Source organism: Lissotriton helveticus, chromosome 5_1 (assembly GCF_964261635.1).
Source record: "Lissotriton helveticus chromosome 5_1, aLisHel1.1, whole genome shotgun sequence".
Lineage (NCBI taxonomy): Eukaryota > Metazoa > Chordata > Amphibia > Caudata > Salamandridae > Lissotriton > Lissotriton helveticus.
Genome location: NC_136065.1, coordinates 1,664,387,257 through 1,664,400,549, shown reverse-complemented (window position 1 = coordinate 1,664,400,549; position 13,293 = coordinate 1,664,387,257). Strand labels below are relative to the sequence as shown.

At 42.4% G+C, this 13,293-nt stretch overlaps 1 protein-coding gene across 1 annotated transcript in view; it reads left to right on the top strand.

Annotated features, from left to right (window-relative positions):
* The window catches only part of HAUS4 (HAUS augmin like complex subunit 4), a 288,206-nt gene that overhangs the window by 190,966 nt on the left and 83,947 nt on the right, over positions 1–13,293 (top strand). The window contains exon 9 of the mRNA XM_078644887.1: positions 12,915–12,983. Coding sequence (XP_078501013.1) covers positions 12,915–12,983 — 69 coding nt within the window. The remainder of the gene's footprint in view (positions 1–12,914; positions 12,984–13,293) is intronic.

Genomic DNA, 13,293 nt, shown 5'->3' with positions numbered 1-13,293 from the left:
ATTATTACCTAATCCCCACGTTACTTTCTGCATTGCTAACTTCCTGGTAGCCGCCTCAAGGGTGAAAGCTGTCTGTCAAGATTAGTTTTAGTGTAAATGTTTTTTATCATTTATACCTATGTGCATATGTTACACTTTTTAACTGCTTGTTATATTGTTATTCATTTAATGTCTTTTGTGCAAATAGGAAAATTTTATCTTATATGAAATGTACTTTATTTTTCTCTCTTTGTATGGCTTTTGAGTAAGCCGAATAAAGTTATTCTGACTCTTTCTGACAGAAACCATGTGGTATTTAATCCTCATAGACGAGGTAGTTCTAGAATTCTGACGATGCGCTCACGACACTTCATCGCCAGTATAGTTGTGTCCATGGAGAACTGGGTGTCGCTGGTGATTTGGCTTGCCATTTTGCAGCTGTAGGAGCAAAAATAGTATCCCTGCAAAAATTCCCAAAGGAGGGGCAGTCCGCCAAACACAGAGTGCACGAAGTTTGGAACTATTCCTAGGACTGCTTGAAAAGGTGCTTACAGTCCAGAAAATACGGTCTTAAATACATGTAGAATACCGCTCGTATCAGACATGTTTAAGATACAACTTAACATTTCTGAGAAATGTATAGGGCAGTTTGTAGCTAAAAGGGCATGTATCTCGGCAGAAGTCCTTGCGACTTGTAGATCATAGGTTTCTTTGGCCGAGATCAGTGGCACCGTTTTTTGCAGAAGAATGACTTTCATTCTGCTTGAAGTATCAATTCGTATAGAAGAGATGTTCAGTGAAGGCCAAAGTTGTGACTTCCTAACTGATTTGGTCTTTGGAAACAATACTTGCATACAGCAAGTGACCCTGGATGACACAGTTACTAGATATGGTATACCTGGCAACATGCCACAGCAGCTGTGATCGTTCAACATGAGGTAACTCTCATTCGAAAGTTGTCCAAAAATTGGATCAATCACTGCAGCTGGTGAACCTTGCAGGTTAAATTGTTAGAGGAACCATCGCAGGCCCGTGTAAGTTTATACTCTGACAAAGGACAGGACCATTTAGTGCGTTTTCACAGTTAGAACCACTAAGAAACACTACACGTCTGCCACTCCAACATCTGTGTGTGTATGGTAAGTCCCAGGATGTCTTGATGTATTTTTGACCCAACCTTTCATATGTGCCTGCTGGTATGCGTTTTAGGCAATACTGAAAATGGAAAATTGTAATAGGCAGAGTGATTGTTCCATGTATAATCCATTCAGTAGCTGATTTATCTGCTACCGTAAATGGCAATCTTTCCAGTTTTTCATTGCTCAGCACCGTATAGTCTGCTTCCCTTTGTGCCAATTTGATCTGTTTATTAGTGAGATTGAATTCTGAAAACAGTGACGTAGTATTGATTAAACGCCAAGGCACATAGCCTGAATGAAGGTTTTGCAACGTCCAACCTAATAGCATGATAGAACGTAATTGCAACTGACCATTTTGCAACATGACCAAATCCTGTTCCATGTTGTCTATGGCAGAAGACACTATTCTGTCCAATGAGTATATCCTGGATGACCGTCATTAACCCATTGTCAACCAGAGAGAGAGCTTTCTCTAAATTAATACGATCAATTTCTCGTATTCTTTCTGCAGTCTCTGCTTGCGTAATCTTCCATGCTTCATTATAAGCAGCATATATACCAGCATATATAAAACGTTTTTGACGCGGTTTCCTTGGTCCTAGCAAGAATTCCCTACGGTCAGCGTCATCTTTAAGTAAAGATAAGTGTTGTTTTACATCCTTAAGTGTAGATTTCTGTTGCCAATCAAGGCAGTGTTCCCCCACACTGTATGTTGCTACTATTCCAGGATGCTGTCTTTGAACATATCTTGGGTCTGGCCTATTGAATGTGAAACCCTGCGTCTGGTGCAGGAATCTATCTTGACAGTTGTTTGTGTCTGTGGGCCAGATCAACCATTTATTCAAATTTGGATCTGTTCTGTTGTGATGCACAATAGTACGTACGTCGACCTCCCCCGCTAAAGTGTTATCAATATCAGGTGCAAGTGTAGGTATGGACGGATTGTTCATGTCTTTGATCTTGACTAACCCAAGGCAAGACGTCTGTTGGACAGTGTCATTCAAAAACATAATTTGCTCAGGGATGATACATGCTCTAAACATAGCTTCTACACCCTGTACCTGCCAATCTTTTGTACCCCAGACAGTTTTTGTCTCAATGTTGTCTTTCCAAAAGTCGAAACCTATTTTAGACAGTTGGGCATAATAGGCTGCAGAATAAATCTGTTTGGTATTCATTAACATACTTTTCATTCCTGTTTTGTTTACATTTTTAAAGTAAAACGATTCGGCATTGGATACATTAAAAAGTATGGAAATTTCATAGCAAAAGTGTTTGAGCTACCCTTTGGTGGCGTAGGACAATGTTCCCATTGGTTATACATTAATACATTTCTAGGATTTGCAGATTTGTGCAAGAAATGATGACCATAATGATTATAACAATACATTTGTTCATAGTCTGATGAACCTTCTAAATATTCATGATTTGTAAATATCGCAGACATTTCTAGGGCTGAAATCATATTATTAACTGTCTCGAAGTTCCAATCATCTGAAATTGTACCTGATGAAACAGTCACTTAATGAAATCTTGAATAAGTGTGGAATCTTCAACAGCTCCGACGGGCCAAAAATGTCATAATCCGTTTTGACCCATGCTTTACCATCTGGTATAGGAACGGCTGTGATGTTTACTGACGACAAGTCTCTTTTTCACAATGGGATGATTTGTGTGGCTTGAGGTTGAAGTTGAAGTTCTTACTTGCTGTGTCCATTTTGACATATCTTCCATTTATCAGCATACCCAGAGTTATTACCAGAGTCAACCAAAGTAGAAGGAAAAATATAACCCAACACAATCCATAGCTCAATCCATGGTGAAATCAGATAAGTCATTTCCAGGTGATGAAAAAGGTCATTTGCTTGTTCTTTGAAAGTTCTTTTTGCTGGCAGGGTTTCAGGTTCGCTGGGATCCTCAGAAAACCTATCAAAGTTAATGAAATAGCCAGAGGCAGTTTTGTCAATTGTTGTCAGGATTCGTTGAAATCGCTGGAACCACTTGATCACTTGGTACTTCATTGTAGACATATGCTACTTCGTTGTAGACAGGTGTTACTTGACAAACTATTATTTGGGTCTCAAGAGGTACAAGTTCCATAATTTGTTGCTTAGTCCTTCTTTTCGCACTGCAGATTCCTCAAAGGTGATGAGTCTCTCAGTTTGAACCTCTTGGATTTTAGCTAGAGGAGTGCGTCTGCTACATTGGCGGAGTCCACTTGGCCTACTCCTTAGTATAGGCCACATAATGGGGTTTAATCAGATCGATAGACACAAACCTGTTCTCCTTTTTACCAGCAAGGGGCAGCAGTAAAACTGTTCTTGTTCCGTGGATTGCTAAGACAGGTACTGGTTGTCTGTAAGAAGGCCCAAATTCCTTCTTGTCCACAATCTTTTCTCCGACTAGATCACCAAGCTTTGGGATCCAGACAGGCCTTGCTGGGACGGTTGGTTTTTCCCCAGTATTGGTTGGCTTCAGGAACACGTTGCTTTGTTTTGTTCTTAGTTCATTTAAGGTCCTGTAAAACAGCCAAACGATCTTTTATATCAAATGTTTTTTGTTCCACCACTGATGTCTGACAATCAAGGTCCGAGACCAACATTCTTGTCCCAAAAAGGACCTCATATGGAGTGCTACCCCCTAGAGAACTTCTTGGCAAGTTATTAAGACTACATTGGACACTTATTAGATGTTTGACCCACTCGTCACCCGAACCTAATACCCTAGCTGTTATAGATTGCTTTATGTCCCGGTTTTTTCTTTCCACAACCGAACTTCCCTCGGGATGGAATTGAGAAGGGTATCGCACTGCAACGCCCACATTGGCCATGGCCTCCTTGTAAGCTCGAGAGCTAACCGCAGGACCCTGGTCAGAATGTACGTGCCGACTGCGTATATGCCGATAAAGACTCGCAAATCTTTTATAACAGTTCGAGCGTCAACCGAGCGCTGAAGCCACATCCAAAGGAACCTTGAACACGAACCCACAGCGACCATCATATATTTATATTCACCATCCCTCTGTAGGGGACCGCAGTGATCCAGGTAAACGCAAGCTAATTATTTATCTGAAATTAACAAGGGTGTCTGCGCAGGACGTTTCATGGTAGAGACTTTCATCTTCTGGCATATTTCACATTCCAAAACATAGTTTCTGGTTTGTTTCTTCATGCGTGGCCACCAGTATCTCTGTTTTAACAATGACACAATGGTAGAAACTGCTGCATGAGCAGACGCTAGCCCTTCATGTGCTGCTAGGATTAGTCCTAATCTATGTTCCATGTTTGGAAGTACCCTATCCCCCACTCCAGAGATTCGAGCAAAAGGAACATTGTTTGCATAAGTTATATACAAGTATTTCAGTGGAAACCCTTTCTGTAACGTTTTACCAATGTCTTTGCTTGAAACATTGACAGCCAGCATTATTTCACTGTCTATTTTCGTTTTTGAACGAATGGTTGCTGCCACAGAAGCCATTTGCAGAGCTGCCTTTGCTGCTTTATCAGCCAATGAATTCCCTTCAACGTGAACACCATCACATTGATGACTCAGCGTGTGTATCACATGCGTGTTTTGTAGTCCTTCTCGTAACTGACCTACTTGTTCTCGAAGCTTTTCATGCTTGATTGTGCCTTCTTGTGCATCTTTGAAACCGTTTTGAATCCAATTCTGTAAATATTCATTGTAGGATTGGACACAATAGAAAGAATCGCACTCTATGAGTGTGGGGAATTCGCGATCCGTATTTTCAAGTGCCATGATGAAGGCTTGTAGTTCAGCTCGCTGAGCTGTACAATCTCCTAGAGATTGCGTTTTTGTGACCATGGGTCTGAATTTGCCATTGCGCATACGACCTTTAACAATCGCGCATGCAGCACTGAAGCTTGTTTACCCCCCTCCCCCATTGCGGGTTGTGCTGATCCCTCAGTATAAATCATACATTTATAGTGTTCTAGAGGCAGAATTTCAGTAGTCAGAGGACATTCTTGTTCGTATTGTAGAAATGCTTGTGTTTACAAATATGGATCAAAAACGTATTGAACTTCAGTTGCAGCAAGTGAATTAACCCATTGTATCCATCTCGGATGTAAAGCTTTTGCATTTGGAATGCTCGCTTTTGTTCCTGCGAAGTCATGACCATAATTTGTTTTCCCTGTGCGAGCGCTCTTTCTTTTGCTACAGCAGTTTGAACAGCTGTCAGAATTTTTTCTGTACAAGTGAATTTCATTTCTGCTTGTGTGTACAAATGTGGTTTGTATGCTTTTGATACTTTTTCTCCTTCATTAAAGGTTAAGTACGTGAATCCGCACTGACCAGGAATTATTCGGATCACTAAGTTGCGTACGTTTACGCTTGTTTGCAAATGTTTTGTTGCCAACGTCTGTTTGGAGTGAACGCAAAATTTGTGTATGTGTTTGTGTCCAGTTTACTGTTTTAAAATCAGGATTGATTAATTCGTAGAGAGGTTTTACCCTTTCTGCGTAATTTAAAAAGTAAGTTCTTCCGAAATTCACGAATCCTAGAATTGACTGTTAGTTTTTCAGCGTTTTTGGTGGTTGAAGCAGCGCACACTTTTCTAAAAAGTTGGCTGCCATGCTTTTGCCTTCACTTGATAACTCCTATCCTAGAAAAAAGACGTTGAGGTGGGCAGTTCGGGATTTCTTAAAATTGAATTTATACCCTTCAGAGGCGGTGCCCAATATTATGGTGTTCACCCTGTTCAAGTGCCTATTCAAGTCATCGTCTGTCAGATAGATGTCATCGACATATGACAATGCCTCATCATAAATTTGTAGTAACTCTGCTACCCTTGCTGAGAATAAGCCAGACTATTCTTGAATCCTTGCGGGGGACGACAGAAGTGACGCAGTGTCCCCATAATTGAGAAAGCAGTTAAATACCTGCTTTCATTTGCAATGTTTCGACAAAAGAAACCGTTAGAAATATCTAATGTGGTTTTATATTTTTTACACACAATGTTATTCATTAATGCCATACTGTGTGCATTTTGCACTGCAAATGTTTTGCAACAAGAGTTTAGATGTCTGTAATCCAATAATAGACAATATGTATTGTCTTGGTTGGATACAGGAAACAAAGGATTGTTCATTGATGAGGTGCATGATGCAATCACCCCTTGGTATTCAAGTTGATCTAAGATCTCCCGGACCTGTTTTTTAGCTTCTTGCTTAACTGGGTACTGCCGTTGTGCAGTTGGTTGATTTTTTAATTGGAGTTTGTTGTGAGGTGAGTCCTCATCCCCCCCTTCAAGATTTTTGTATAATGCTAGAGCTTGGGCGGCTACTGCTCATTTCCTGGCATAAGTATATTTTAAATGTATTGGAATATGATTAGAGAAGGCTGGCATAATGATGTCTTCGCCATGTGGGCACTCCCTGACAAATTCTGGTGGCCAGTCTTGTTCAGCTAGAAGAATGTCATAACCCTTAGAAAGTCGCTCCCAAAAGAGTGCTTTCACTTTTCTTGGTATGTCTCTCTCCATCTGGAGTGTTATTTCAAATAACTTCTGTGGAGAACTAACCCTGGTATCTGCAGTTTCAACTTGAATGAATTCATTCAAGTCCACTGTCTCCAGAAGACTCTTCAGGTTCTGGCGAGCTATTGCGACTTCTGCTCCGCTGTCCAACATTGTCTGAGCCCATTCTCCGATCTTGAGTTGTGTCCTCAAGATCCTCGGCATGTCTGATTTTTAAACCTGCTACCTTCTTTTTGGTGAATTGAGGTTTCTTGTTTTTCTGAACGTGTTAATCGTCTTTGGACTTCACGCTTTCTTCTTTATCTGACCGTCCTCTTCTTTCGGATTTCTGTGACGAAGTCTGAAAGGTACCAGTGTCTTGATAGCTATCAGGTTTTCTCAAATTATCCTCGTTCCTGTAGTTATACCTCCTTTCAGATGGCTCCTTTTAAGGAGACCTACCTCTGGAATGAGAATGCTTCTCTTTAGAAGTTTGTTTGCTATTTTACCACTTCTTTTAGGAAGGAGTAGGAATGTTTTTAGTAAATCATTTTCAGGATTTTCAGACATTTGGGGTTTAACTGTATAATTCTACTAATCTTTGTATATTACTAAGTAATTAATTTTCCGACATTGCTTCAATGTCAGGTGTATAGCCAGCTAAAACAGGCCATTTTGCACCTGGTCTACCTAGTGGACCGAGCCTGGTAATGTGATTGAAATGTTTTAACGCACCTTTAAACCAGAGCTCATGCTCCTGGTATGCAAGTGGAATTTCAATATCCTCGAAAGGAATGTATTCCTCTGGTGGATCATCTTCTTTGTAGAAGTGAAACGTGTGTTACTGGATTTGCTTCTGGGAAGACTATCCATGAATAGAATACCTCTGTCTGGTGAGATTTATAGGCCTCGATCACAAAAACTGCCCTACCACCTCTTGATGTTAAGCCATGTTTTATAAGTTTTATAGTGATAGCTTTCCTTAAATTTTGAGGAATGACTTCAGCATTCTCATTGGTTTCTTGGAAACCTGTAAAGTTAAAAGTTGCCTCGGCTGGATCAGCCGTATCTCCACCGGTTTCAGTGTTGTTATCCCCGTTTAGGGACATTTTGTTTAATGGAAATTGCAGAGCAAGTTTCAAGGGAACATTGATAAGGTGCACAATATTTTGGAACCCTGTATCCTTCAACGTTGAACAAACCAAAAAGCTAATACATAGGAGTTTTAGTGCTACCTAGCTATAGCGGAAATTAACCCTTACCCACTCCAGACGTCTATTGGAGTATTACGGGAAAAGGGGTCTCTGAGAAAAGCACGACTGAGTTACTTTAGTATCTAGCATTAAATTAGTGCCTTACCAAACCGTTGGTCGCCATGTAGTGTAGTTCCAATATTCCCAATAGGCTTTGCGCATTGGAATAATATACACTATAGATTTGACATAGGACTGAGGTCAGTATGTCTCTATCGAGTATATTAACCTCATCGTTGCGGCGCGAATTCTGCCGCAGTGCTGAGCATTCCAATCGCGGGCGTGGTCATGACTGCTCCCGGCCGTCATCAGCACAAGCCCACCGTGACTCATGACGGCCGGGAGCCGTCATGAGCATGGAAGAGGTTCAACTTAATTGTGTGTGTGCCAGCTAACTCGGAGGTCACTTGAAACTTTCTCGAATAAACAAGAAGGGATTAGTCGCTGACAACCGCATAGACATGACAACTTTGTTTCCCCTAGAATCTGAACAATATCTTTAGTCGTGGAAACAATAGATAATTAGTTCACTTGGTCAATCGTGCATGCTTCGTTTCTACAGAGTTGCATAGAAATAGAGAGACGGGAGTTTCAATAAAAGGGTTAATTGAACAGTCTTATTTCTCATGCAAGAGATATGAACTGCTACAATCGTTAGAATGGGAAGTATAATGCGTACAGCGCAAACAGTAATATAAAATAATACTGTAATAGCATTGTCTGTTGCTATGACATATATAAAAATACATACATAAATAACATAGGCTAAAATACTCAACAAGTGCTTCTAAAATACGCCTACCCCAGTGTACCTAACCTAGGTCTAGTACGAGGGAAGAAGTAGGTGCTGTTAAGCTTAAGTTTAGTTTTGCCAAGAATCAGCCAAAGGTTACTCTAGGTTCTAATCAGCTCCATACCTTTAGAATGAGAGAGGTTGGTATCTCTTTCTCTGGACTCGATTTCCCAACACCCCGCAAGGGGAGTCAGAAACACTGGAGCTGGATTTCTCGGCAGGAGGAGTACAGCTTCTAGTCAGTGCGTCAGCTGGAGAGTTGGCTTCCTTCGGGACTTGCTGTGGCGAGCTGCGTCGTGCAAGTAGGTAGTCGAACTGCACCGAACCACACCGTGCTTTGCCATAGCAAGTGAAGGTATATTTATACCTTGAAGGTGTTTAGGAATGCCAGCATTGACGTAAAGTCGAGTATATGAACGTCATGAATGAACCCCTAAGGAATAGATGTTCATGCATAATAAATGAGTTCTTGGAGAAATCAATATCCAAGCAAGGGGAAGTCCCTAACGGCTTAAGAGTCTGGTTTTCCTAGAAATTGTTGTGACGTAGATGAACAGATGGAAGTAGCGCCATGCCTGTATTTGCGTAGCATGAACTATGCCTAAATAAGGACTGGATATCTATGCCTAGTTAAGGGCAATGTGAAATGTACCTATATAAGGGCATGAATCGGGAAATGGATACGGAATCTAAATCGACATACAACTACAGGGCCCTTGACTGGATCCACTCCTTCCTCACCGGCAGAACCCAAAGAATCAGACTGCCACCCTTCCTCTCCAAACCAACGGAAATCAACTGTGGAGTACCCAAAGAATCGTCACTCAGCCCCACGCTCTTCAACATCTACATGACCCCCATCGTCAGACAGCACGGACTCAGCATAGTAGCCTACGCTGACGACAACCAGCTCATCCTCTCCCTCACCGAGGACCCCCTAACCACCTGGCTCAACTTCCAGGAAGGAATGCAGGATATTGCATCCTGGATGAGCAGCAGCTGCCTGTAGCTCAACTCTGGAAAGACAGATGTTCCCGTGCTCGAACCCTCCCCCTCTACATGGGACAACACCTGGTGGCCCACTGCCCTCGGCAGACCTCCCACCCCCTGGACCAAGCCCATAACCTCGGCATCGTACTCTACTCCACCCTCTCCATGACCCGACAGGTCAACGCCATCGCCCCCAGCTGCAACAACACCCTCAGGACCCTCCAAAAGAGCTGCAAATGGATCCCCCCCGACTCAAGGAAGGCCGTCACCCACGCACTCATAAACAGCACACAGAACACCACACCCAAACTCGTCCTCTGCATCCCTCGACACGATCGCATCACCCAACACCTGCGGACTCTCCACTGGCTCCCCATTAATAAGAGAATCACCTTCTAGGTACTCCCCCCGCCTACAAATGCCTTCCTAACACAGGACCCCAATACCTCCATGAGAGAATCTCCTTCCACGCACCCAAGCGAAACCTCCTATCCGCCACCCTCGCCGAAATCCTGCGAATCCGCAGAGCCTGAACGGGGTAAGAGCTTTCTCCTACATCGCGGCCAAGACCTGGAATAAGCTCCCGATCAACGTGCCCCCTCCCTGAACATCTTCAAGAAGACACTCAAGACCTGGCTCTTCGACTGAATGGAGCTGCTTCCTGCTGCCGGCCTGAAGACGGAAAGAAGAGGATGATGGAGAGGAAGTGGCTGGCTGTTTTCAAGCAAGTGTTTTTTTCTTGTTTTTTTTGCCCCCACATCCCCTCCCATCCCCCACCCGGGTCTGGTAGCAGACGCTACTGCAATGCAAAGCGGTCCTTTGTGTCTACGGACTCTCAAAACAGTCTTTCTCACAGCAATAATTGCTGCTTGTCACTTGAGTGACCTACAAGCCCTGTCTGTTCATCAATCATACACCATTTTTCCCCAGAAAAACTGGGGTTGCGGACTAGGGCCGCTTTCTTGCCGAAGGTTGTAACACCTTTCATGTTGGACAACCCACCATCCTTCTAGTGTTCTTTTCTCTGCCTCACCTCATGAAATAGGAGGGAAGGTTCCATCCCTTGGACCCCAAAAGAATTTTGATCTTTGTGAGGTTCTCCAGGGCTAAGAAGGGTAAAACAGTGCAGTAAATGATCACATTTAGATGGATTCTCTGTATTAAGATCTGATATGCATTGACCAAGAAACCACCCCGAAAGGTCTGTGGGCCCATTTAAACAGAACTAAGGCTGGTACCACTGCATTGGCATGGGGAGTGCATGTTCTTGACATCTGTCAGGCTGTGATGTGACGTCAATCCACATGATAAAACACTGCTGCCTTGATAGCCATGTCTGGCAGGAGGGACAAGTCACCGGATTTTTTGGTCTGCGCCATTCGATAGACTCACTACCTTTGGAGGTGCTATTTTGGTATCTATTCCCATGGTGAGGAAACTGCGGATAAAAGGATCATCTTGAAAACAATTTAGTTACCTTCAGTAAAACTCTTTCTAAAGGGCACACTAACTGCAGATTCCTAACTGCCTTGCCACCTCCTTTTAACTTGTGTTTTATAATTTTCAGTTTTGTGCATAGCTGGTCTCCCCGGAACTGTCTGGTGCCCAAACAATCTTGAAAACCCCATTAATTGGAATGAATTTTGGAAATTGGCCAAACAGAAATAATTTTTTATGTGTTGAGAATCCAGTGAGAAGTGGAGTTTTTGGGTCTCCCGGTTCATTTATTGCGACTCGCTCCTCAGAGTTCTAAACTCCTCTGATGAGAGGACATACAATTTCTTCTCAAACTGAATGTCAAATCCTGGGGCATGAAACACCACGGTGGTCTGGAGCAACTTTATATTAAAGAGGCCATGGTATCAGTTTATTTTGATGTATGCTGTTCAACAGCCTCAGATTTCAAGGGGCCGTAGGAGATGGATTTAGAGTGTGAGTGTGTTGTCCACGGCTCCTGCACAGTGATAAGGGGTGTTCTACACAGTGCCTGTTGGGTATAATACTGCAAGAGAATATTGGAAGAAAATGTGTCTCCTTCGGCCAGAGCACAGTTATGATTTTCTGTTACTTGTGGAATGTGGTTAGAGTACTCCTTTGCAGGACTTGTCTGGACCAAGCTCTTTGAGACAGCTTGTTTTGGGCTCTGTGGGCACATCAGCACCATTCTATGTGTTAAGGTTTGACTGCACATCAAGATGTTTCCTAGTAAGTGTGCTGCCTTAGTAGGCTACATTGCTGGTGCACCAAGCCCCTTCCTTTCATGTACTGTAGTAAAAGGTGTCTCGGTCCGGGGGTCTGAAAACAAGTGTTTTACTGGCATGCTGTTTTCTTACAGTACAGTCCCCGAGCTCCAAGGAAACATGACTACCAAAGTCATCCTGCCAACAAAGATTAATTTTCAATGCCCTTTTCAAAAATAATTTTAACTTAGTATGTTTGTGTCTGTGTGTGATGGTGTTGTGAGTTGTAAGTCGTGTCATCCAGGGGGAAGAGGCTAAGTCAGTGCACGTAAGGGTATGTATGCCTTGTAAGAATTGCATTCTTTAATCCAAGCAACATGAGCCACAAAAGAATTTCAAATGAAGGAGTTGAAAAGTGCATGTCTGCAGCCCAGGAGCAGTGCACCACAAGCATTGGCCCTCTGAACTAAGAGAAGAGGCTCAAGGGGAATATGACCAAGTTGAGTGGGTGCTGAGTACGAGGCGTGGGCATGTCCACACGTAGTAATGTGGAAGATTTAGGACATACGTGTATATAGATTAATTTATGATCTTCTGAAGTACTCTACGAGAATGGTTGAGGAGTTACTATTTATACAAGCTTTCATATGACCTAAAAATTCCACAGAAGCAGTGTCATTTTCTAGCCTACAGTCATTAATATAAGGATGACCAGAGAATGAAAAGACTCAAATAAAAATATTCAGCAGCCATCACTAGGCTAGAGAAGAATTTCTTTTAAAAGAAAAAGCATATGCTCCATGAACAATGCCGGTGCTGGAGAACGAATACTGAAGAGAAATGATTTTTCTTTGATGAAAATCTTTAATGCTTTTGCTGAGTCTTTCTGTGAAATTTTCTCCTCTACACCAGTCAATAGTGGGACGATTTTATTCCCTTGTTGATGTAATTTTCTCTTCAGTTTAAGTGACAATTGTGTTTGTCTAGAAATGAGTGCAATTTTCTTGATAAGGTATTCAACAGTCGCAATTCTAAATTCTGAATATGGATGCAAGATGTGGATCACTCTTAGTTCGCCATTATTGACATCCATTTTTTTCTCAGGCTCGAAAAGCTGAAGGTCTTGATTGACACATACACACCAGAGAAGTTGGAGGTCCACAGAATTATACGGTAAGGCCTATGTGCGAAGGTTGTTGTTTAAGCTTCCTATTTATGCCTCTTCCTGTCCGGCTGCATGCCTTTCTCTGTATGCCCCTAGGCTAGCGATCCAAGAATGATCATGCTTTTACAATTCTCACCTTGTGACTTGATCTCTGTACCTTATCTCAAAGTTTATCTAAGCATGGACCAGCATACTTATGCATCCCTTTCTCTTCTGCACTTGTGTTTCAAGGTCTTGCTCACTCTGCATGACTGCTACTACTGGTGTCTGATCCCTACTCATGGAACATCCAATAACATTTTCAACTACTCTAGTGCT